At 41.4% G+C, this 26,545-nt stretch overlaps 2 protein-coding genes across 2 annotated transcripts; both read right to left on the bottom strand.

The window, feature by feature from the left end:
* Positions 1 to 4,295: 4,295 nt before the first annotated feature.
* On the bottom strand, positions 4,296 to 8,064 carry LOC131679187 (protein FAN-like). The gene is made up of 8 exons (XM_058959842.1): positions 7,742 to 8,064; positions 7,224 to 7,674; positions 6,979 to 7,164; positions 5,803 to 6,709; positions 5,311 to 5,740; positions 5,125 to 5,253; positions 4,600 to 5,066; positions 4,296 to 4,537 (listed from the first exon to the last, which is right to left on the bottom strand). Exons 1-8 carry the CDS (start codon positions 7,753 to 7,755, stop codon positions 4,437 to 4,439), a joined length of 2,685 nt encoding a protein of 894 aa, XP_058815825.1. The 5' UTR covers positions 7,756 to 8,064; the 3' UTR covers positions 4,296 to 4,436.
* Positions 8,065 to 14,596: 6,532 nt separating this feature from the next.
* Positions 14,597 to 15,764, bottom strand: LOC131679178 (proteasome subunit alpha type-7-1). The gene is made up of 2 exons (XM_058959829.1): positions 15,515 to 15,764; positions 14,597 to 15,361 (listed from the first exon to the last, which is right to left on the bottom strand). Exons 1-2 carry the CDS (start codon positions 15,614 to 15,616, stop codon positions 14,714 to 14,716), a joined length of 750 nt encoding a protein of 249 aa, XP_058815812.1. The 5' UTR covers positions 15,617 to 15,764; the 3' UTR covers positions 14,597 to 14,713.
* Positions 15,765 to 26,545: the final 10,781 nt, after the last annotated feature.

Genomic DNA, 26,545 nt, shown 5'->3' with positions numbered 1-26,545 from the left:
TGCATATGGTTGCGGGTCTTCGATCAGCGATATATACTGAGTACCATCATCTTTTTGTTCACTCTAAATAATCCCATGCATGAGTTTTTGAACATCTTTAAGCCTTCATTAAGCCTTAATAAATCCTTATCCGATTACTTGTCCCATTCTCCAAAGAAAAAAAACTAAAACGATGGAGAAAAGAAAAAGGTGAGTGTTTTTTTTTATCCCTTTATGGGCAGCTAGGGCCGAGGGTGGTGGCTAACAGGTTTCATACATCCTTGACCTGACGGACAAAGCTATGGTGCCTTGAACACAGGCAACGCAGATCCAAGGCCATCATTGAAATGATAAGTTCTGCGTTTGAGATGTACTTCCCCCGGTTGCCAGACGTATGTATGTATGAATCTAATGTTCAGTCCTGGGTGGTGTATGCGTGGAAGGTGTGGTTTTTAGCGTTCGAGTCCAGGAGTGCATATCTGTCTGGGTTAGCGTGGGCGTTTACTAATTCTGTAATAGTGTGATCGCTAAAGGCTCGAGCATATGAATGCCAGCGTGTCTCCAACTTTGCGTGCATAAATCCGATTTTAGATCCGTGTTGCCATTCGCACATTCACGTGTATTCTCGAACGATCGCGCGCGGACCGTGAATCTAATAATTAATTTTCAGTGTATGGTAGAGAAACGTGTTGTCCAGTGAATCGGTCCAACTGAAGGCATGAGTCTAGGCTGATCGAGAGTAGAGAATTCCGAACGTAGCCAGTCTATGATCGCGCGAGTGGTGGGTTAATGCTTGAGACCGCGGTTGTAAAGTTATAGGTGCTGAAAAGTTCACTTAAGTAAAGGGGTGTTGGCGAAATTGCGAGCGTAGGTGTGTGTGGATGATTGAAATTGTAATGTAAGTTCGCGTTTTTGACCAGGTTTGTGTTATCGCGAAAGTTAGCGGCGTTTGGACGTTTTGGATGTGAATGTATATGGGAGAATATGCAATTGACTGTGCTTATGAATATCAGTATGAACCCAACTCAAGATACAGTAATAAAAGGAAAAATAACATGCCGAATGTTTCTTTTTTTAGGTCAATAACCGTGCATTGAAGAATGCTCAAAAACTCTGAACTAGGCCCCATCGAGTCCAGTCTGTCCGTCTCGTCCTGTCGTGTCTGGGGTTTCCAGGTTACATGCATTCACCAGATGAGACTAGCTTATGTCAGCTTACTTGTGCACTGGTTTCGTAGAATCGAGGCGATCATCGAAATGATAGATCCTACGAGTGAATGCACTTGGTCCAGTCACCTGTCAAGCTTTTGTGTATTTGTGTGTGTTGAGATATGTGTGGAGCCTGTAAATAATATTTTAATGCGAATAATATTTTATACTTCAAAACAAGAAATGTGTAATATACTACTTGCAGTTTGTTGATCGTTCCTACTTATCTGATTCCATCGAGTATGAGAATACATCTCCATTGTTCTAAAACCTGGCGACGTCCGATGGCAGAGAAGAATCGTTGTGGGCAGCAATGTTGCTCTTCTTGGATGTGTGAGCTCGAAAAGGTCATCACAAGAATATAAACGCATGAGACCGAAAATAAATAAAAAAAATAAAGAGAAGAGTTAGTATTGTTATTGAGTATTAATAATATGCCGATTTTTTTCGAGAGTTGTCCTACTGGAACTGTAGAGCTAATTGATTTAATTAAGGCATGGACCTAGACTTCTGGAATCGAGCATAGAGACCTCCGGACGCGAACGACTCATGAATGCGCGAGTGCGGGGGACTGTAGGTTCACGTTTGAGACCGCGTTTGAGTGATTACAAGTGCTGAGACGTTCACATTATCACCGGGATGTTATAATGTCTGGAAGAGCGCGAGTATAGGTTGCGTGGATGGTCGCGAAGGGCTCCAGCATTTTTATATTTGTTTGTCGCGTGTATGTGACTTTGCATTCGATTTTTATGTAGTTTCGCGCGAACACGGGCATTTGGAGGTTCACTCTCGAGACCGGGATTGTTAATTTATAAGTGCTAAACCGTTCACTTAGTCACCAGGGTGTTATACTTTTTACGAGATCGTGGGTGTGGTCGTGCGTGGATGATCGCGAAGGACTGGAGCGTTTGTATGTGGACGTTTTTGTCGCGTGTGCTAGTATGTAACTTCGCGTGGACACACCATTTTTATAAGCGTGCGGCCATTCGCATGTTCGCGCATTCTTCAACGATCGCACGTGGACGTCTTGTCTAGTTTTTATTTCTATTGGTCCAACTAAAGGCATGAATTTGAGCTACTATGATCAAGGGCGGAGACTTCCGGACGCGACCGATTCATGATTGCGCGAGCTTAGGTTCTTAGGTTTCAACGTTCACCTAATCAATCGGGGTGTTCGAATATTGGCGAGATCGCGGGCGTTCGTATTTGTGACCAGGTTTGTGTTATCGCATAGGCCACGTTTGTACGTTTGGAATGAGGTGCCTGCAGAGAGAATTGGGCCCTAAACCCACATTGTATATTATTTGACCATGGCAGTGGATAATAAAGGTCGCCAAGTTAAGTACTAAAATTGATCACAATGTAGCTTAACTAAAAAGAAAATAATCGTATCCCAAGTTTATGTGATATCATCACTGTAATACTGCTTTGGTGGAAAAGCCCCCGGACCACATCAAGGTACAGTATCATGCCGAGGGGATAGAGAAAAGAAAAAGGTGAGTGTTATGGATAAATAAAGTTATTTTGGCCACTCAGTATGGTTCAACGGACATGAAACAGGAACATGGTTAGTCATATTTTGTGATACATACACACTTGAATATTAAGTATTTTTAATTATATTATAGTTTATTGACCCGAAGCAGTTGGCAAATTATGACAATGTAAGCTAAACTGCTTTTAATGAGGTACATGTTTCCATTTCAAAGTCTTCGATTGATCCTTGACAGCGATTGCCATCGGCTCGGGCACTTTTGCGCGTCAAGCATTCACTGACTTACAATCGAATTGTGCCTCGACCAACCTGGCACAACGTGCCCATTCCCCTTACTGAGCATAAGGGCAGGGTAATAGATTTCTACTGATGTATTTATTAAATTAATTTATTATTAATTTAATTTAATTATTAAATTAATTTAATCAGCCCGTGCACGATGACGAAGTCGACCGATAAATGACCTCCACTGTGAGCCCCTCCACCAATACTGCCATTAACCTGTGGAAAAATGCCATCAAACACAGCCCACAGCAAAAGTCAATCTACGTCGACCCGCCAGCCACGTCAGCGCGTAGGCTAGTGGTTGAGCGTTAGTATGGGTTGGCGCAGAGTATGAAATAACATATAACATAAAAAAGTCCCATAAGCCCTCTCGGTCTCCTCGATGTGCCACTATCGAGGCGTAATGCATCTTAAAGCAATTGTCTGTCAGAGGTTCTGTAGCTCTTATGTATGCAATATGCTTGATTATGTTTGCAATACCGTCAAACCCCTCAACCTAGGGGAGGGTAGTTGATCGGAGAACAGCCCCAGTAAGACTTAAATTTAACTAGTCTCGATGATCACGCGTCAATGCGCACTGAAAATTTACTGTGTCTGTTTTTATGAATCTAATTTCAAGTTCCGTTATTGCTAACAACCCCTTGCATCATTCCCCGTGAACGTTGTAGATGGGGGGCGGCCGCCAATGATGAGTATCATGCAGTTGATGTTTTAATATGAGTCGGATTAGTATGAATACCATTTCCTAAGCAACTCTTATAAGATAATCAGGTGCCAAAAATGATGACGTCAGTGTGCAATCCGCCAAAATCATCGTCACAACGCAACCCAACGCATTAGTTATTACTTCCAGAAGGATAAGTTCGACGTTTTACAGCTGCCACTGCTTCGAGAATGCAGCTCGTGAATGGCGTTAAATGTTTTAAGACAGTAAATTGCCAGGGAGAGTGATTATTGGTACTATTGTGCATTTTAACAGCTGAAGTCGTCGTTGTTCAGCTTTCGTTCCAGTTAATATACAACAGCGTGCTAACTCCTATGTTATCATCGAGAAGAACATGTAGTGGGGATTATAGAAAAACACTTTACAGTAGACGAATCTGCAAAACAATAAGCAGCGTAATCTTAAGCGCCCACGAAGCAGAGATCGGTTGTACGTTTATTCTCGTTGATGACACCTTGAATGAGCAGTCGCTTGTTAACGAAGACGATGTTGTTGAAGTTTCTGAACGGGATGCATGCAGTGCACGCGTCTGCCAGATATTGTTTGACCGTATTCATTTCTTACAATCAAGAATATTTCTCCTGGAATATTATAAAACACCCAGTAAACTAATAAATGAGATTTTTACTTTTTTCTTTGACTAACGGAAGATTAAAACAAAGCAATTATTGAAAAAATTATCTCGAGAAGACTTTGATCGCACGCTCAAAGCGAACTAAAATAACACCTAGAGTTAATCGCTTGCTCACAAATTGCTTTTCCATATTTTTACACAATAGTCCCGACCATCCTTCCCACCAGTTATGATCTGACCACCACATGTACATCCGATGCAGTATACGACGTCTGTAAAAAAAAGAAAACAATTGCTCGAAAGACAATAGTAGAACAGGCTACATTTCGCTCACCAGAATGCATTCTAATATCCATTTGAATCGCGCCCTCCAGCATATTCCACACATGCAAAGTACCTGCTCGATCCCCCATGAGTAGATACTTGTCGTCCTTTGTCCAGCAAAGGGTTCCGACTACGGTCGGCATTTCCCGCTTGAATACCATCATTCCGGTATCAATATCTACGATGTTAAACATTCGATCCTCACCACAGCTGACAATCAGCGAACAATTTCGATTGAAGAGAGCAGCACATACTCCACCGCGATGCATAACAATCTGCTTGTGATCCTGGAATTCAACATCGTTCGGTGGCTGACCATTGCCGCTCAGAATTACTTTCCACAGGAACACTTCACCACTGGCAGTACCGACAGCAATTTTCAGTCGCATATCCGAGTGGAACGTGTCGAGTGAGACTATTTTATCTTCTAGTGATAAGTAACCGATAACAGCGTCGATGTGAAAACTATTCCAAATCCTACGAAAAAAATATCTATGAATTATACGGGATTAAGACCTCTAATCTGAAGACTTACTTAACACTACAATCCCAACTGCCGGATACTAGCAGATCGTTTCCTTCCATCGTGGATAAGCAAGATACAGCATCGTCATGTGCCGGTATCACCTGGGAAATCTTACCGTAATCCAAGTTGTAAATTATTCTGTTTGGACGAAAGTCAAATTAGATTCTAAGTAACATCAAACATTTAAAGGTATACATGCTATTGTCCCAGCACCCTAGAATGATAGACTTCCCACTGCTCAGCCGAGCAGCGCTCAGTGGCATATCGCTGACTTGCACGCTGCGAATCTGTCGTTTTTCAGTCAAACTGTAGCACTTGAAGGTGCCATCCTTGCTGGTCGTGAAGATGCTTCCCATCGTTTCATCCAGCAGCAGCGAGGTAATTTCATCTTTATGGGAGTAGTACTGAATATCCAGATCGATGCATATTTCGCTTTCAGTAGACATAACAGCAGTACTGTCAAGAGGAGCTTCGATTTTCAATAGCTTCGAAACGTGAGGCGTTTTAAACAATTGCTTTGGAATTTGGCCAAATTCGGAAATTTGCACCTCTAGCGCATGTCTCCCAGCGAGGTCTTTGATTTTATCCAAATCTACTGAACCTTCGTAGCAGAGGTGGTAGAACACTGCAAAAAGATACTGAGCAATAATTTATCCCACTAAGATCAATTTAATCCGCCACACTTACAATTATTCGCTTTTGCCGCTTCTTCGCCTCTCTGCTTGTATCCAAATATCAAATCAATCCAAAAATGTAACTTGCTAGATACATAATCTGACTCCAAAGCATCTCTAAGAATTGCCACAAATTTCTCAGGAGATCCTTCAGCCCATTTGGGTAGCTGCACATGATTAACGGGAGTTCCATCAAAACGTTGTCCGAAATTAATCTTCATCTTGTTCACTAGAAAATCTCCTTTTGTATCTGTATCGTAAAACTCCGGCACCAGCTCTTTAAAATCCGCCATGTTCAGCAAACAGTTATTATACACGTCCTCAACCTTGTTGAACATGCGATCTGGGTGATCGAATCGTCCATTTTGTAGGCAAAGCATTAATTTTGGATATTTTCGTACCAAATAGAACAGAACTAATCCGGGAGCTGAGTAGTGTGATCCATACAAGAACTTTGGATCACCCATTTCTTCGTAACGTTCAGTCAGTCTTTGTAATCTCTCCTCGTTTAACGCTCCGATTGGTTTAGTCAAATCCCTGTAAACATTTGGATCATCCAGATCCAAACGTGCCGAACTGTAATCACTGATGACCCACGGAAACACCGGGTACTGTGTCAGATCTTGATATGTTCGATCGGCCAAACTGTTTAGATACAGTAAATAATCGTAGTTTGAGATTAGTCCATTTTGCCACTTGAGAGTAATGCTCTCTGGGATTTGCTCCACTACGGAGAATTCTTCCTGTTCGACTACGTTGTTGTAAAAGTCGTCCCGCTCCGCCTGCGTTCGGAAGGAAACGTACAACAGGTGATCCTGGTCTGCGTGGCACCATTTCATTTCTAGGCCGACATGACGTAGCAGGAAGCGACGTTTGATAAAACTTTTTATCCATTTCAGCCGTATTTTCAAGACGGGGTACTGGTATGATACATAAACTAGAGGTTAGATTTGGAATGAGCTAAATTCAACAAGCGTGTATTTTGAATAGATTTAGTAATATTTGAACAAGAACCATATCAAGACATAAATGAAAATTAATCATTGAAAATTTAACTACTTTAATATGGTAACCTACGCACGGGCTTGAATCGTTAACAAGTAATACAAGTCCCTCATAAAATACGTATTATGAATAAAGTAGTACAATCAGAGAAAAATCCCCTATTTGCACCGAAAGCATGACTCACCGTTTGAATATTGTTGTACGGCTGAAAGTACACGAACACATTTGTCAACAACAGCCGACCGGGATTCACTACAAGCGGATTGATTTCGTCCACCTGGTAATCGACGATGATTTTCTCATACAGGTTATCTAACCAAAGCGGGTTAAATTTCACACGGTTGTGGCGAGAGAATACGATTGTTGCTATCTAAAATTCAATAAATTGTCCACGCGAAAGCTATGAAACGCAAGGTCACTGATACTCACCATGCTGTTCTGTTCATGGGCATGCAGTGTCGATGCCCGATGAAGCTGACACAGCTGCTGGATGTAATCCTCCAGTTTGGCATAGTGAAAATTAAACAGAAAAGTTCTACGCTCCTGCCGGAACAGATACGGCTGTACAATGTTATCGTTGAGCATCTCCGTGTACTGACTGCACTCGATCGCTAGTACGTTGCACTCCATTGTCTTCAGACTGGACGGTTCCCAACGTTTAATTTGTAGACAGTCCTTGTATGCTACTTTAATCAGTGGAAATTTCAGGTTGGCTTTTGCCTCGAAAACTATCGATTTTGAGCACATTTTGAACCGGCCAATTAGCGATTGTGAACATGACAAAGATGGGTGGTGGGTAGTTGTATCATCCGGTTGCAACAGATCTACGGAGAAATCTTCGAAATAGATCTCTCCCGGCTCCAGCAGCAGCAAAGAGAATCTGTAAAATATATTTCGTCATTATTTCAAAACTACTTATTCATAGTCCAAAAGCAGACAAAACATACCTTTCTTTTGCCATAATGCAATAATAGACAGATAAGCACTTAGCAATGAATATTCCTCACTCACTTCACACCACATCAATGAACTTGATCTTCGCGTAAAATCTGAACGGGGAGTCGAACGTTAAAAGAGCAGAGTTGTAGCTAAAACACGTAGAACCATATGTGTTGAATTTGTTTAAACAAATAACAGAACCACTACCACACTTATCAGCTGTAGCAGTCTAATATATTTTGTCGAAACATATTCTAATCTCAATCTATGCTGTTTGTTGTTGTTTTTACTTTTTTCGAGCACATCACAAATTGTCAGCTGTTTTTGCCCTGTAGCTTCACCCCAAAATGTACTCGAGTTGATTTAATTCGAGCGTATAGCGGTACTGCTCATAATCGCATATTTGTCCCATATTCCATGGGATTCCCTATGTATCTATGAGATCTGAAATTATAGGCACAGTGTTGGTGCATGAACCTGGCGTGATACCCAAAACTAACATAACTGGCGTGATACTCAAAATAAAAATTAACTGCATGTGAAATATGGAATGCTTTTTAGGAGCGCATGCTAATTGAATTTCTGACAATAGAAGCGCAAGACACTCGTTCGTCCCTTTGCCTTTGCGGAAGTGAAATTGGGTATGTGATAACAAACCATTAGACTCAACCGACGAGTTAAGGTGTCGCAGAATAATTTGCTCTACTAACTTTCGGGTACATGATTGCATTGCAATCGGTCGATAGGAGTTGTGATTGGAGGCTGGTTTTCCCGGTTTTTGAATGACGATCACTTTCATTTGTCTCCATTCACGCAAGAAACCTATTTAATCGGTGGTAAAATTGGGAGGATTTATTATGGGGATGTTTACATCACTAACCAATCAGAATGAAGTATAAGACCACGTGTTTTTGTCAGGCTTGTTGTTTGATTATACTATGTGCACAAAGTGCGAAATACACCGATGAAAAATAGAGCAGCACAAAAGCACTGCGATGTGCAGTACGACCACACAAAGAGAAACTTGAAGACGAAAAAGAGAAAGATCTGTGCACCAAGAGCTGCACAATTTCGCACAAAGAGTCTTGTTTGCTCGAGAAAAGTGACAGCCGACGCACACATATAGAAACATCTACATGTACATCTCGGCGCTTAAGGACCCTTTTTTAACGATAGTCGTTTACGCCAGCTTGACAGCAACGCTCAGTTGACGATGTCGGGCGTTCATTGAATAAACATTCAACGCATTGGACTAACGTAGGATGACTTCCACTTACTGGGCAGATGACGTAAATAACTATCCAGCTTTTTACGTGCCATAATGGCGGTCTCAATTGTTCAGTTCGTAATACTGGCGTTTAATGGCCCTTTTTTGACAATAATCGTTTACGTCAACCGCCCAGTGAGATTAAGTCATCCTACGTTAGTAGTCCAATGTATTGGATGTTTTTTCAATGAACGCCCGACATCTTCAACTGGGCGTTGCTGTCAAACTGACGTAAACGATTATTGTCCAAAAAGGCAATTAAACGTATTACGAACTGAACAATTTGGACCGCCATTATGGCACGAAAAGGTGTTGGACGAAGCATTTTCTCGGGAATATTGTGAAATCAGTTGACACTAGTGTACATTACAGAGCAAACAAAGGTAAAAATAAAAATTCGTTGTGGAGAATGCAGTACTTTATAGCACTTCCAACAGTTTATCGAGAGATCAACGCAAAAATGGACGTTTGTTAGCTAAAATGAGCTGAAAACTCGGTTTCTTAACCCGCCACTACAGCTAGGTGTTTGAAGCCGACGGATGGAGTATTTTTCCGGGACACAATACGTGCAGATAGGTTTACTGAGCAGATACATTATTGGGAAATTTAACCCACCTCCATCATACAAAAAAACGAAGAATTTGTTTGAATAATTGTTCCTTCATCACCGTGATATTTTTCTTCCGATCGACGGAAACTTGTAAAAAACACCGAAAATCCCTTTGACTTTTCTTGTTTGAATGTCACTTATTTGTAGTAAATTCCAGTCGCGAATCTTGAACTGTAGGTTCGTGAAATAAGTTGACTTTATGTGTTTAAAGGCAAAGGATGAAGTATATATTCAGGAAACTGTATTGTATATAAAGACCAGTACACTGATGAGACCATTTTTAGGAGTTAAGACCTTGTTGAGGGATTGCTGATTAAGATACATATCGTTAAATTGGAATCACAACATTCTGGTTATGTCCCAAACATTATTTAGCCATCATTTTGTGCAAGCGAGTGAAATAAAGATGCTTTAAGATCTGTTGTTCTTAAAGCTTTTACACATTGTTTTGACATTTTCTAAGAAAATCGGTAGCATTTAGCCATACCTTGAATGAAGATAGTTGAGCACATTTTTGTTTTATTGCCGTCTTATCGTCTTTCATATTCTTATATCAATTTTAGTTTCGTTGTTCATATTCTTTAGGTTTTCACTTTGCGTCGGGCTCTAGGTCCATGCATAAACGATCTCTCCTGAGAAACACCCAGCAGATAGTAAAATGGATTTCGAACAAGATTCGTCATCAAAGACTCCAACTTCCCATTTAAAATAATACACATTGTGCTCAGTCGGACCATATCTGATATTTTTTCGGATCAAAGATCAACTACTAAGTAGTTAGGGTTGTGGTACCGGTAATACCGGTACCGAAAATCCCGAGAATACCGACCCATTATTGGTACCGTAATACCGGTACTGAGCAAAAGCAACTACCGGTATTTTCGGTACCATACAAAATTTACAAAATATTCAAAAGATCTTTATCTATAAAAGAACGAACAGCGATTCAATGGCTTATAATTTGAGAGTTGGTGTACTACTTCGAATGGCGCGATTCGTAATTTTTGGTGATCGAAAAAGTCACTAAAACTCCACAGTTAACAGGAAATTAGGAGCCTTATTTTGCATACAAGTCAGCTCCAATTTACAGCAAAGCGATAATGCAGAGAGGAAATGCGACCAACGTACGCGGATTTACATTCTCATTTCGATATACTGTTGATAATAGAATAATGTAATGTATGAAACCACTTACCATCTGTTGAAGACGACGAAAGTTTCACCGCTTAGTAGTTATTGAATTCAAAGTGGCCTAGATCTCGAAATAAATTAAGGTGCCGCATTCGAAAAATACCTTCTGCTGCAATGAGACATCAGTTTGAGCATTCAATTTCACTTTGAAGCGTTTCTCGAATCTTTTAAAAAAAAGTTCGAGTACCGGTACTTTACCGGTACTACTGGTACTGGGGGCTTCAGTACCGCAGTACCGGTTCTCGCCAGAATGGGTCGGTACTGCGAACCCTATAAGTAGTAGATATCTCAAAAGATCGCCCAGATAAGCTCAGAAGTGTGATATCTTATCTAAAGCAATCAAATGACATTCCTACCGATAAGTATTATATGAAGTACTACCGCGTTTGCATACCCGCTCACAAAGTTGAGATCGATGGTGTGGTCACCGATTCGAGTTTTTCATGCATGCACGGGGTTGGCTGTTTGAAAGACCCCTTGCTCCAGTCAGTTAAGCTTTTGAACGACAATCACACAGGATGTGGCAACATTGTATGTGCATATCGGGTGACTTTTAGTGGGACTGCCTGTTTACGTCTTGATCGACAGGGTTAATATTTTTGTTCGAGTGTCATTATGCTCTCTTGGCTCAGGCATAGTTCGACTTTAACGATCCTCTTATGGGGAAATCTGTTACTGCTTCAAAAAATATGTACAAGCAAAAGAGATTCCTTATAAAGGCTAAGTTTTTTTCACTTGCGAGATCGCAAAATATAATAGTTCGAGGAAGCGTTGACACAAAGCCGAAGCAAACAGCCTCTGATCTTAGAAATTTGTGAGCAAACGAACGCTTCCAGGAACACCAAAACCTCAAGTGGCTCAACATTCCAACCATTCAACTTAGTATAGGACTGGTAAGGCCAAGATTGGGTATCGAACTCTGTGTTATTGCGGGACTCCTACTGACACCGAAGAAACCCCAATTCTCAAGTTAGCGCTCTTGGCTGGGGCCAACTCGTACACTACGGACCTGCCAGTATCATCTTGGATTTTCACGCAGTTTGCAGTTTGACAAGACCATAATTTGATTTTAGAAGCGGTCTATCCCTGAGAATGTCCTGTATTGGATCGGAGTCCATAGATAATTTCCTCGCAAAGACGAAAATCTATCAAGCCGAATATGCCACGATTTCGTTTGTTACATTTCGACTACACATTCTTCTAGCTGTGTTCCACGAAGAGCTCATCGATGTCTCTCTTGATGTTATGTTTAACCTAGGATCAGGTAGGCGTGAAAAATGATTGAAAAATGATCGATACCGTTGGGATCAGTGGATACCTTTGTGGGCAGCTGGGGTCGAGTGTGGTAGCTAGTTGATTTAATACATCCTTGACATGGCGGACGAAGCTACAGTGCCTTGAACAAAGGCAACGCAGATACAAGGCCATCATTGAAATGATAAGTTCTGCGTTTGAGATGTACTTGCTCCGATTGCCAGACGAATACCTCTAACTATTGCGTGTGACTTTGTATGTATAAGCCTAATTGTGAGTGTTGGTGTGTGTGTGTGTGTGGAAGGTGTAAGTTTTAGCGTTTGAGTCCAGGGTTGCATATCTGTCTGGGTTGGCGTGGGTGTTCATAAATTGCGTAATAGTGCAATCATGAAGGGTGCGAGCGTTTGTATATAAACGTGTTCATCGCTTGCGCTAGCGTATATGTAACTTCGCGTGCATAAAATCGATTTTATAATCGTGTGGCCATTCACATATTCGCGTGTATACTTAAATAATCGCGCGCGGACCGAGAATCTGTTGCTTAATTTTTAGTATATGGTAAACATGCTATCAGTGAGTCAGTTTCCCCATATCACTAGAGTTCCCGGTTATGTGACCATAGAGTGTTGTATACTGAATATGAGCGTAATTTTTTGATTGATTTAACTGAAGGCAATCATGTTGACAAGAGCGCGGGCGTAAGTGTGTAGATGATTGCAGTTGTATGTTCGCGACCTAGTGTTTATCATCAGGTTTGTGTTATCTCGAACACCACGAGCGTTTGTACGTTTGGAATGGGAGAGATTGTGAGTGTATATGAGAGAATACGTAATTAATTGTGTTAGTGAGTGTTAGTATGAATATAATTTAGGATATAGTAATAATAGGAATCATAACAGACCAAATAAAGAAAAAAGCAAAGAGATTAATTAGAAGTGTTTAAATTCACCGATATTACTTTTGGTATACATCAGTAGTGGAAAAGCAAACTAATAGAAGTACAACAAAACAGATTAATGGAGTAGCAGAAAAGGGCATATGTAACATGCAATCAAACTACTTTAACTCGTCTAAATACCAGCAGATGATGTTTATTTACCATTAACCACAATTGCATTCTGTTAGGATTGCATCATGCTATGCTGACCGGGAATGGATGAGCTACGTACGTCGGTAAATTAATTGTTTTTATCCCTTTATGGGCGGCTAGGGCTGAGGGTTGTGGCTAGCGGGTTTCATGCATCCTTGACCTGGCGGACGAAGCTATGGTGCCTTGAACACAGGGAATGCAGATCCAAGGCCATCATTGAAATGATAAGTTCTATGCACTTCACCCGGTTGCCAGACGAGTACCTGTAATTATTGCGTGTGACTTTGTATGTATGATTCTTATTGTGAGTCCTGTAGTGGTATGTGCGTGGAAGGTGTGAGTTTTGGCGTTCGAGTCCAGGACTGCATATCTGTCTGGGTTAGCGTGGGTGTTCACTAATTGTGTAGCAGAGTGGTCACGAAGGGCTCGAGCGTTTGTAAGTTAACGTGTTTGTCGCTTGCGCTAGCATGTATGCAACTTCAAATTATAATCGTATGGCCATACGCATATTCGCGTGTATTCTTGAGCGATCGTTCGCGTACCGCAAATCTGATTTTTAAATTTTAGTGTATGGTAGAGATGCTACAAGAAAGTCAGTTTCCCCATATCACAAGAGTTCCCTGTCATGTCGCCATGGAACGTGTTGTCTAGTGAATATGAGCGTCATTTTTTATCGGCCCTTTGCAGACATGAGTCTAAGCTTCAAGGATCGAGGGCGGAGACCTGCGGACGTGACCGATCCATGATCGCGCGAGCGGTGGGTTAATGTTTGAGACCGCGTTGTTTTGTAAATTTATAGGTGCTGAAACGTTCACTCAATTAGTAAGTATGTAGGTATGTCTCGACGAATGGACAGAAGATTGAAATTGCAGGGAGCACGTTGCATAACTGACATTGAAGTACAGCTTAATGATCTTAATTTCAACATGCTTCAGAATTATGCTTAATGACCATTAGACAAATAGTTATATTTCTGAACATAAAAGCGATTGTTCCAAATGACCCCTCCCCGCACACACGGATGGATGCTTCGCTTAGATAGTAAGTGTACGCTTTATGTACAGGTGTAGGTCTGCGATCACTCGTTGAATCTGTCAGCCTGTACGCTGCTGTATAATAATAGTTACATAAGCACCAAATTTTCTAACTTAAAGCAAACGTTTTATGAGCTCAAAAATTCAGTAGTTCAAGATACCGAAAGTTAAGCAACTTGAATTTGACCAATTTGATATTCATTTTGCTGAAAACCCGTAATTGATAACGACAAAAGAGATTATAACTAGTTATAATCTCTTTTATATCGACTAATTGAAATTTGTTGAATTGTCAGTGTTTCGGGTTGACTTACTGTAAATTGAAATCAAAACATTATATTTTTCCTTACATTCAACACAATGATTTTGGGCGTTCGGATATGCATACGCATTTGTACCTAATATCGAAAGCAAAACTGCTACTGCTCCTTGATGCCGTCTAACCGAAACAAGCAGTATTATATTCCAACGTTTTGTTTTAAATTTACCGCAAATTATGAAAAGAAGTAAAATATTCTTACCTAAACAGAAACTTTACTTCTTCTGTTTCTTCTTTTCCGCTTCCTCCTCCTTCTCTTTCTCGATGATAGCAACGTATTTTGCAATAGTGTCAGCATCCAGCATCTGCATCGGTTGATTTCGTTTCATCACTGCCACCTCCAAGTTCTTCTGTCCTGACTGCACCACCTCAAGCAATGCCTTGATTGCCAGTTTGATCGCACCCTCTTCCGTTTCAACCTGCTCAGTGGTGTAGTACTTTTCCAGAAACTCCCGTACAGTCTTGGCAGCTCGACCGGTTGCATTGGCCTTCCATTCGTAATATATTCCAGACGGCTCTGTTTGATACAAATGCGGCATTCCATCATAATCAAATCCACCGATCAAGCAGGAGATACCGAACGGACGTCGTCCATTGCTCTGGGTGTATTTCTGCTTCAGCCCGGCAATATATCGCGTAATATACTCTAGTGTAACGGGATCTTCAACGTTAAGCTTGTGGCTCTGACACTCAACCTGAGCTCGATTGATCAAGATGCGAGCATCGGCAGTAAGTCCAGCGAAAGCCATCACTACATGATGATCTAGCAGACAGATTTTCCGTACCGTTCGTTCCTCCTGCAACTTGGCGACGGATTTCTTCTCCACTCCTAGTACAACCACATCTTTGCCACGAACGCCAACCTGTGACAAACAGAAAATATTTTAGCTAAAGGAAATGCATTTTTGCTAGATATGCCGAGTGATTTCCTCCGGGATATAGCAACAATTTTTCATCCATTTGATGACAAGCAAAACAGTGTACATACAACAGCGAAATTTGAGGTTACATCTTACCGCAGTCGAACCCTTGCGAACGGCTTCCTGAGCGTATTCCACTTGCAATAAATGACCATCTGGGGAAAAAACTGTCACGGCACGATCGTATCTGGCCGACATTGTTGCTAACTAAACTGGATACCGGCTAGATAAGCACAAAAACAGAAGCTTGCGGAAATTGCTGGTCAAATTCAATCGCGGTTGCTGATCTGTATAGCAAGCAGACAGCGCGATGATTTTCCGATTTTGCGATTGTTTGGTAATTTGACGTCTACGGTTTTGAAAGTGTTGGTGTGCTCGTTTGACATCATATGGATGCGTCCTTCAATTTTTGTCAGTACGCAGCTTTTTCTTGAATTTAATGGTGATTCTCTCGATAAGGCTGTCCTGTATGCAACTTGTAAAAAATAAAATATTTCGAGAACAAAATTCATGCAGAAAGGAATTGCGTTGAGGGCAGGACCCACCAGCTAGATACTTCTTCCATCCAAAAAAACCTCTTTTTATTAATTTGTGAATATTTATTGTCGTATAATCGCCATTTCCAGAGGGACAGAAAAACGCTCGTATTTAAAAACAGTAGATACAGAACACTAGATTAGGATTGTCGCTGGCATCAGTGGTAGGAACATCATTGTTTTGATTCTGGAAAATACCTGTCAAATGGGCCAAATAAAAAAAAATAAAAAAAACTCCTCTATCGTCGTTTCATAAAGACTAATCATTTTTGTTTTTTTTTGGCCGGTAACACAATGGCCATTCTTGGCTGATGTATTTTCACTAATTAGAATGCAAAAATTGTCTAAACCTGTACTGTTTTTTGCTGAATTTTCATTCCCTTGTGCGGTATATACAAACTCTTTCATTTCATAACAATAACAGTCGAAAATTTACACCGAGAAAATCCGTTATATTGAATAGATCGATTTCACACATAATTTTTCGCAATTTGTAGTAGCACATAAAAATGATCTATCACGCATAGATATCATGTGGAAACTAATAAAAATAGAATAGTATGCCACATTGAAATTTGTTTCATAGTAGATATCACATAATTTTTCTGTTTGGCTATTGTTTATTCTGCTGTAAATTTTATGCATTGGACATTTTCGGTGTTGAATGCATAAAAATCACAGCAGAATAAACGAAACTGAAATGAAAAGGGTAAACTCTGCATTTTACTAATTTGAAGTTCAACTAAATGGTTTGTGGTTATAAGCAGGCCATGTTTTAAAGACTTTTACTAAAGAGACTTTCGATACTTTGACAGATTTATAGCGAAAGCAAAGCAAACATGTTTCGAGACGAAAACAATGGGAACGCCAGCGACAATCCTAATCTAGTGTTCTGTATCTACTTACATTAGTGCCCACTGAGACGTCCAAAAAATTGTTTCAAAATCGTTCAACACGGGTCCAACGATGGACGTTTGTTGAACGGTTATTTGGACGTTGTCCAAATCGGTCCAACGAACGTCCTTCATTGGACGATTTTGAAACCAACCGTTCTTAGAGGGTGTTCTTTTACTTTAGACACGTTACGTACACACAGAAAAAAATTGGTAAAAGTAAGAGTGTTCCGCTCTTAGCAAAAAACAACCAACGCCTACTATTAGCACAGACTAACAGACATAACACTATTAGGGAGCTCCCTCAAAAATATCGATCCGACAATTTTCCCAGAACACTACCTCCACCTTTTATTCACAGTCCAAAACACTCATTTACTGGTGGGCTATCCCCTCAGGTTTGGGAACAATTTTTCACTAGTGGTCTATGCTTGTTCATATGTCAGTGGCGCCATAATTTCAAATGTGGCCACAGTCCCAACTACAAATATATTTAAAATGACCGTTAAAGCGGGCGAAGCTTTGTTTTTGAGTGTTATGTCTGTTAGTCTGTGCTATTAGGTTGAAAGTAAAACTTTTAAATTCATACAGAACAATAATCAAAATAAAAGTTTTCCTTTTAAGCTAATGAAGAATAGTAATCAAAATGAATGTTTTATTTTCAAACTAAGAGTATGCGCTGGTTGTTTTTCGCTAAGAGTGAAAAACTATTATTTTTACTGACATTTCTTTTCTGGGTGTAATGATGTGTAACTCAGCTATTGTTCCAACGTTATTTAGTTTAAATCATTTGCAAAAAATTTACACCGAAATCGCTCTAGTTGTCGCTTTATAGCGTTATATTGCACGCACTGGCAAGAACGTCTAGAATGTCAGAGAATTACTGTACGAATGATAATACAGATGTTTATGAAATAGTACACTGTTATTTTATTCTGTAAAATGTTATAGATAATATAGCTTCAAATGAAAGTTGTTCGAAAAATAGTGCAGTACTCTTCCTAATAAGCCTTTCTATTCCCGTTAAAAAAAAACGGTGCCGAATTATTTCGTGAGGAAAACAAAACATTTTGCACTGCAAAAACCGGTTGAGGTTAGGTATTTCGTGAGGCAAACAAACAAAATTCCTTTGGCGATACATTGCATCTCTGGTTGTAAATCAGCTGTCAGAAATCTTAATAGGGCTAAGACAAACTCATTCATTACCTTATAAATTCACTAAGTTTATGTCTGTATTGCGAATTTTTCTTAAATCTCCTTTGTGATGTTCGGCCATGCGCCATCGGGCCGTGTGCCGAATTACGCGCCCATTTAATTTGTATTAATGCGTGCGTGAAAGCGCTTTGATATGTAATTATTTTTTATCTCGAGATAGACAATATGTAATAGGATAAGGAGACTCCTGCTCAAAGTCGACGGATGCAGCTCTTTTCGGGAGACTATGTGCACGAACACTGGTTTACTGAGAAGACAATTATTACGAGCAGTGACCAGCTGATAAACGGTTTATTTTTTTTTTTTTTTCCAATTCGTTTATTTGATAAGGCAAGTTTGCGTTAGCTTAAAGGTGCCAATTTTGTTTTGTTTTACATTTTAAATTACTTAAAACTAGGGGCTTACATATTGATTTTTGAAATTAAACTAAGGCTAATTTATAGCTATACATATACACAAGGGGGTAGTATAATTTTCGTAAGATTAGAGGGGTCATTTAGTTTTTATGGCAATATGGTTTGACATTTTTAGCAATGAGATTATTGGAGCAGATAATGTTTAACTAAGGGGGAAAATTTATACGACTATCTTAAAAGTAGAAATAATTAGAGGGCGTGATTAAATTTTGTAAAGATTCGGAGACATTAATTAGAGTTATTTTATGTGGTAGTAGAGTTGGGCATTTTCAACGAGATCATATAATATAATAGTTAAAACTAGAAAAGGCAAGAAGAGCTAATGCTTCATGAAGATATTTGGGGGGGGGGGGGGTGGAAGGGGTGTTACTTCTGTGTATAAGAGTCAGGGGAAGTAGGGTGGATAAACATGGCAGGGGGAGAACATTATTTCAGTTTCAGACTTCGGGAGATCAACGGATGGATTACAGAATCAGGGTGGCCTTCATCAGGAAGAATCATGTACTGGGACGCCGGGTGGTCGTTCTTAAGATGGCAGGGGTTTCTCCAGACGATTTCGTAGTGCGGCTCAGATGTTGATCGGCTACATTTCGAGTTGTGCGTGTGATGTTCGTGCTTTAGGTCCCGTGTTTGTTGGCTCATTTGACAGGGATGTTTTGTGTCGCCTTGGAGTCGCATCAAACCATCGTGGGTGTATGGTACAGGTGGAAGAGAGCGTTTCTGAGAATGATAAGGAAAAAGGGGCAGTTAAAGTTGGATATTGATGGTTTTTATGAAGGTGTATATAAGGGACATATAGAGGACATCGCGGCTTGCCAACACATCTCGAACCGGGACGTTGGGTGGTCTTCCTCGGGCCCGGAGGGTGTCCATAAGCCGAGACCTGGCGGAACTGTACTCGGTGCACGCCCAGACTATGTGCTCTATATCGTGATAACCGTCGCCACAAGCGCAGATACCACTCTCCACGAGCCCAATACGTCGGAGATGTGCATCCAGCGTGTAATGGTTCGCCATGAGTCGGGACATCACACGAATGAAGTCACGGCCCACATCCATCCCCTTGAACCAAGGTTTCGTCGATACCTTAGGGACTATCGAATGTAGCCACCTTCCTAGCTCCCCATTGCTCCACGAGGTTTGCCAACTTTCGAGGGTTCTCTGATGAGTAATACTGAAAAATTCGTTGAAGCAAATTGGTCTTTCAAAAACGTCACCTTCAATAGCACCCACCTTAGCTAAGGAGTCCGCTTTCTCATTGCCCGGAATGGAGCAATGAGAAGGGACCCACACCAAGGTAATCTGGAAAGATTTGTCATATAAAGCACTCAGTAGCTCCCGTATTTTCCCCAAAAAATACGAGGAATGCTTTCCATGTTTCATCGAGCGAATAGCGTCAATAGAACTCAGACTATCCGAGACGATGAAGTAATGGTCTGCGGGTAATGTGTCAATGACTCCAAGGGTATACTGAATAGCAGCTAGTTCTGCGGCGTAAACTGAAGCAGGGTCACTGAGTTTGTAGGAGGCGGTGAACTTTTGATTGAAAATACCGAAGCCAGTGGACCCTTCGAGGTTTGATCCGTCAGTATAAAACATCTTAGAACAGTCGACTTCTCGGAATTTATTATAAAAAATATTTGGAACCACTTGTGGGCGTATGTGGTCCGGAATTCCACTAATCTCATCTTTCATGGATGTGTCGAAGAAAACAGTAGATTCAGAAGTATTTATGAAATGCACACGGTTGGGATTGTAAGAAGAAGGATTAATATTTTGCGCCATGTAGTCAAAGTACAGGGACATAAAACGGGTCTGAGAATTGAGCTCAACAAGCCTTTCGAAATTTTCAATCACCAACGGGTTCAAGATATCGCATCGAATGAGCAATCGATATGAGAGTTCCCAAAATCGATTTTTCAGCGGGAGAACGCCCGACAGGACTTCGAGACTCATCGTATGGGTCGACTGCATGCACCCTAAGGCGATACGCAAACAACGATACTGAATTCTTTCGAGTTTGATGAAATGTATGTTCGCGGCGGATCGAAAGCAGAAGCATCCGTATTCCAGTACCGACAGTATCGTTGTTTGATACAACCTAATTAGGTCTCCTGGGTGGGCACCCCACCATGTTCCGGTTATTGTACGAAGAAAGTTGATCCTTTGTTGGCATTTCTGTTTCAGATACCGAATATGGCATCCCCAAGTACCTTTCGAGTCGAACCAGACCCCTAGATATTTTACTGTGAAGACCTGAGCTATAGTTTGACCCATTAATAGAAGCTGTAGTTGTGCTGGTTCACGCTTCCTAGAAAATACAACTAGCTCAGTTTTCTCCGTGGAGAATTCGATACCCAGCTTAATAGCCCATGCAGACAAATTGTCCAAGGTATTCTGTAATGGTCCTTGTAGATCGACAGCTTTGGGTCCCGTAACAGACACCACGCCATCATCTGCAAGTTGTCTTAACGTGCAGGAATTGTCAAGACATTCATCAATGTCGTTGACGTAGAAATTGTATAACAGGGGGCTTAGACATGAGCCCTGGGGAAGGCCCATGTAGCTAAATCGTGATGTCGATAAGTCACCATGCGAAAAATGCATGTGCTTTTCCGACAACAAGTTTAGTAAAAAGTTGTTTAAAGTCGCTGAAAGACCATGCTGGTGCAGCTTCTCTGAAAGAATGTTGATAGAAACTGAATCAAAAGCCCCCTTTATATCTAGGAACACTGATGCCATCTGCTCTTTACTAGCATAGGCCATTTGAATTTCGGTTGAGAGCAACGCAAGACAATCGTTCGTCCCTTTGCCTTTGCGAAAGCCAAACTGTGTATCTGACAGTAAGCCATTTGCTTCGACCCAATTGTCGAGGCGGGATAGGATCATTTTCTCGAACAACTTCCGGATACAAGATAGCATTGCGATCGGTCGATACGAATTGTGGTCGGAGGCTGGTTTTCCTGGTTTTTGGATGGCGATGACCTTCACTTGCCTCCAATCGTGTGGGACAATGTTAGCCTCAAGAAACTTATTAAATAAGTTCAACAAGCGTCTCTTGGCAGAGTCTGGCAGCAAGTTGAATTTTATTCTGTCTGGCCCTGGAGCTTTATTGTTACACGACAAGAGAGCAAGTGAGAACTCCACCATCGAAAAAGGTGTTTCGTTCGCGTTATCGTCACGGGACACGGCGCGGTAGATCTTCTGTGTCGGGGCGGAATCCGGACAAACCTTCTTGGCGAAATCGAATATCCAACGGTTTGAATATTCCACGCTCTCATTAGTACTGTTTCGATTTCGCATACGTCGGGCTGTTCCCCAAAGAGTGCTCATCGATGTTTCTCTCGTTAATCCGTCGACGAACCGGCGCCAATAACCGCGTTTTTTGGCTTTCATCAAACTCTTCATTCGCTTGTCTAACGTCGCGTACTGTCGAAAACTAGCAGGTAACCCGTCGTTCCGGAAGGTCTTAAACGCGGCGGCCTTCTCTGCGTACACGTCTGAGCACTCTTTGTCCCACCAGGGATTGGGAGAACGTTTTTGTATGTTCGCGCCGGGTACTGGCTTAGTCTGAGCTTGATTCGCGTTGTCGAGAATCAAGCCAGCCAAAAAGCTGTACTCTTCCTCCGGAGGAAGTTCTTGAGTAGATTCGATGTTGTCGGATATCGCGGCAGCATAGCTCTTCCAATCGATATTTCGTGTGAGGTCATACGAAATATTGATTGTTTCCAATGGCCTTGAGCCGTTATTGATTGAGACTACGATCGGCAGATGGTCGCTACCGTGGGGATCAGGGATTACCTTCCACGCGCATTCTAACTTTAGCGAGGTCGAGCAAAGGGATAAATCTAATGCGCTTGGGCGCGAAGGTGGGGGAGGAATCCGTGTCATTTCACCCGTGTTTAGAATTGTCATGTTGAAGTTGTCGCAAATATTGTGAATTAAAGAGGAACGGTTATCATCATAAAGGCAACCCCATTCCGTACCGTGAGAGTTAAAGTCGCCTAAAACTAGTCGCGGTGCTGGCAGGGATTCTATGATGTCATGTAGCCGGCGATGCCCAATCGCGGTGTTAGGGGGAATATATATGGAAGCTATGCAAAGATCTTTGCCTTTGGTTGTTACTTGACAAGCGACAACTTCAATACCTGTTATCGAGGGAAGGTTAATTCTGTAGAAGGAATAGCGCTTTTTGATCCCCAAAAGCACTCCTCCATAGGGGGTGTCTCGATCCAGGCGAATAATATTAAAGTCGTGGAAGTTGAGATCTATGTCGGAAGTTAACCAAGTTTCACATAATGCAAATGCATCGCAACTCAAATTATTTATTAAAATTTTGAAGGAATCGATTTTCGGGATGATACTTCTGCAATTCCACTGTAGAACAGTGATCAAATCCGTGACCTCGTTCGATGAGTTAGCCATCGAAGGATACAATCGCTGAAAGGAGGGGCCATTTAGCAGTCAACTGCTTCAAAAATGTTCTTACTGTAGGGAGAAAAGCTAACATAAGATTTTTAATAGGATCAGTTATATTGAAAGTTTTTATTATCCAGTCCACTATGTCCGAGAGTTTGATAATTCCAGTGCCGCGATTATTCTCGAACTGAAACAGAGGAACACTTGGGATTTTTGATGTTCCGGGAAGTGCTGGGAACTCCTTCTCTGAGTTTAATCCTCCGAGACCAGGAGCTAATTGCTTCGGTTTGGTTGCAACACTTCCAATAGATGTGACTTTCTGAGTCCCGTCAAGGGATACCTTCTGGCCTTTACAACGAACTTTAGGAGAGGAAATGTTCCTCCTCTTCCTATAACTTCTAGGCGCCCTAGTAGATGTTCCCTCTTGTGGGTCATCAGCCTCGCCCTCGTTAGGAGGCAAGTGAGCATAGATATTTGTTGAGGTTGGTGGTGTAGCTTTCTTTAGCATTTCTGCGAAAGAACGTTCGGATCGTCCAGCAAGGGAACGTTTTAGTTTATCCCCGCGTAGTTTGTACGCGGGACATGCCGAGATATCATGCAGACTCTCCGCACAGTAAGGACACTTTTCGGCTTGCTTACTGCACGAATCATCTAGATGATTCTCCCCGCATTTTCCACAGCGGGCCTTATTGCTACAATGGGTGGCTGTGTGACCCAATTGTTTACACTTTGTGCAATTCATGACCCGCGGCACAAACAGACGCACAGGCAGACGAACCTTGTGCAAGAGGACGTAATTTGGCAAAGCGGTACCAGCGAAGGTCAACCGATAAGAGTTTGATTGGGGGTACGTTTTTGAACCATCCCCCGCAACTACTACTGAGTGCAAACGCTTGCACTCGAGTATTTTCACTGGCTGTAGTAAGCGGTCTCTGAAACGGCCAACCCCGTACTGCAGCAGATCCTCGCATGTCAAACTGTCATCGGTGACAACGCCTTCAGACTGTACTTTCACAGCTGGAATATACACGTGATAGTCCTTCGTAAAGTGCTCGCAGCAAGCAATATCGTTTGCCTGCTTTGAGTTAGTCAGCACGACCCTCAGCCTGTCTGAGCGGACCTTTTTTATTTCGATCACAGCCGAGAACCGTTCCGTTAGGTCTTTTGAAATCTGTAATAGATTCAGCGATTTTGTTTTGGGCCGAAAGAAGACCACAAAGGGACCGGTCGAGAGCTCTGGATATTGTTTGGGTCGGGGGAGAGCCTTAGGAGTCGACTCGATCTCCATTTGGCCATCCGGGGAGGAAGCTATCGACACCGTCAATGCACGGGGTCAGCACCCGCGCAGACGGGAAAAAGCCGTGAATGTATCAAAAAGGTAGATTTCACTTATCTGTATACTCGTTTCCCACGACGCACCAGTCCAGCTTAAATAGCTGGTTATTGTTCAATCCTCGCTTTACGAACAAAAGGTTGAGGAATGTGGCCTAACGGTTAACACACGCACAAAAGAATAAAAGTCCAAACCTCGAAGAGGCAGAGAATGGCAAAATAACCTTGAACGCGGATTACTGCACTGTTCTTTTTCCAACAGACCGAAAACAAAACACTTCTATCTCGATCGAGCGATGCGTAGAGACTGATGATAAACGGTTTATGTATTTAGTTTGTTTCGTTCCGGGATAATAACAGACGTAAATTGGATTTTTTTTTCTTGTGCCGGGAAACTCGTTCATTATCAGAGCTATCATATGAGCGAATGAAAAAAAAAATCGAAAGGACAGCACAACTTTCGTAAAACCCGCTTTAAATATATTCAAATGTATAAAAGTCGGAAATAAATTTCAAACCTTGCTTCAAGCGTAAAAATCGGTTAGTCCTTTAGCTTAAGAATCGCTTTAAAAGTTCTCAACCGAAAAAATCGGCAGGATGAAGCTCCAAAGCTCCATGAGAACCGTATCAAAATAAATAATTCAGGAGATTTCGCATTTCGTGCCGTTCAAGATTAAAAGTCGGCTAAAAAAACTGCGTTGTAAAAATCGGATCTATTTTTTGCGGTTATTATATTGACGGTTTTGTCCGCGCGACTTTTATTTTCGGTCACTCAAAGTGAAGAATTTAATAGAATTTTTATTGCAACTTTGTAAAAAACTTCGAAAAAATCGATTTCCAACACATTCGACCGAAGCTCGTTCTTTGGCTGTCGCCCATGTTAACTTCGCGCTATAGTATTTGTAGAATTATTCAAAGCCAGGTTTTTGAAAATGACAGATGGATAATCTATTCAGGAGACTACATCAAAACCGGTATACTGACCACTCAATTATGGGGAGCTGCGACTTGGCGGGTGGATTATTGACTCCATTGAATATCATTTGAGTTGACATAACAGCCCTAAAAGTGACACGACACTCCCGTTATGCCCCAGATATTACCCATTAATATATATAAAATAGGGTGACCATACGTGCTGGTTTCCCAGGACATGTCCTGGTTTTGCATTGACTGTCCTGGTGTCCTGGGAAGTAGAGGAAAATACTTGATTTGTCCTGGTTTTTATCCTGTAAGCCTAATATATTTCTATATTTATTCAGTCTTCGCTTTTCACTATGCTCCAGATCGCAGTTACGACCGACCGCAACCATAACTGCAACGTATACTCATCCTCAATCTGAATGCGACAAACAAAACTTAATACAGTCGAATCTCCCAATTGTACTTTCCGATGTTTAGGTAGGTAGGTAGCATGGAAAAAAAATCAGTTTGCTTCTGAAACCGAACATGTCCGAACCTGAATGCGCTGTGTCGGGAGAACGAATGACGAGGGAAACGAACCAAACATTTCATTCATCGTGACAGGCATGAATTGAATTTTGTTTTCTTTCAAGTTCACGCAGGGATGTCCATTTTTTCAAGCTAGGGTTCAAATTGATATTATTTACACCAAGCTATCCGCCAGTTTTCATATAACAATCAATTAAACGGAGAAATTTTTGGTAACAACGGAACGGTTTTGCAGCTCTCAAATCGAGAGATAATGGCTGTCATTGGAGATTTCCAGGCATAGCACAGGGAAGCTACTTAGGATCGCTGATGTTTCTGATTTATGTCAATGTCGTGTTTTTAGTACTGAAAACTCCTCGGTGGTCCTGCACAGACCATCTCAGCATGAAACGTTTGCTGATGGTGGTGTAGCAAGAACTGCCTTGGTGTAAATCTGAAAAAGTTCTTGGTGATCGAACTCCGACGAGACTTTCTGGCAGAGCTCTTCCTCCCCGACTCCCAGAACCTTTTTACAATCGAAGCTCTGCAGAACTTTTTAACTGCCGAAAACATGAAGAAAAGGCAATGCCGATTGAGAGGTAACGAGGGGAAGCGGGGACTGTCCTAGTTTTTTACTCGCCTGATATGGTCACCCTATATAAAAACTTTTAAGTAAAAGTTTTTGATTGAACTGCATACTATAGTCTGGTTTTGATATATTCCGCAGTTTTGAACTTTCATAGTACAATCAATTCACCATATTGATTTCAACAAGCAATGTATTTTTATGATAGGATTATTTCAAAAAGATGTTAGACCAGGAGCCGCTAAGCACCGATATTGTGGAATTTCTTTTTGCCTACTTCAAATGAGTTCATGAACAAG

Source organism: Topomyia yanbarensis, chromosome 1, assembly GCF_030247195.1.
Source record: "Topomyia yanbarensis strain Yona2022 chromosome 1, ASM3024719v1, whole genome shotgun sequence".
Taxonomy (NCBI): Eukaryota; Metazoa; Arthropoda; class Insecta; order Diptera; family Culicidae; genus Topomyia; species Topomyia yanbarensis.
This window is presented reverse-complemented; position numbering and strand designations above follow the sequence as displayed.

Coding starts and splice junctions, on each gene's coding strand:
- LOC131679178 (XM_058959829.1), bottom strand. CDS start 15,616: ATGTCGGCCAGATACGATCGTGCCGTGACAGTTTTTTCCCCAGATGGT. Junction 15,362..15,514: donor TTCGCAAGGGTTCGACTGCG/GTAAGATGTAAC, acceptor TGTTTGTCACAG/GTTGGCGTTCGTGGCAAAGA.
- LOC131679187 (XM_058959842.1), bottom strand. Junction 7,165..7,223: donor CCCATGAACAGAACAGCATG/GTGAGTATCAGT, acceptor ATTGAATTTTAG/ATAGCAACAATCGTATTCTC. Junction 4,538..4,599: donor GGATATTAGAATGCATTCTG/GTGAGCGAAATG, acceptor TTTTTTTTACAG/ACGTCGTATACTGCATCGGA.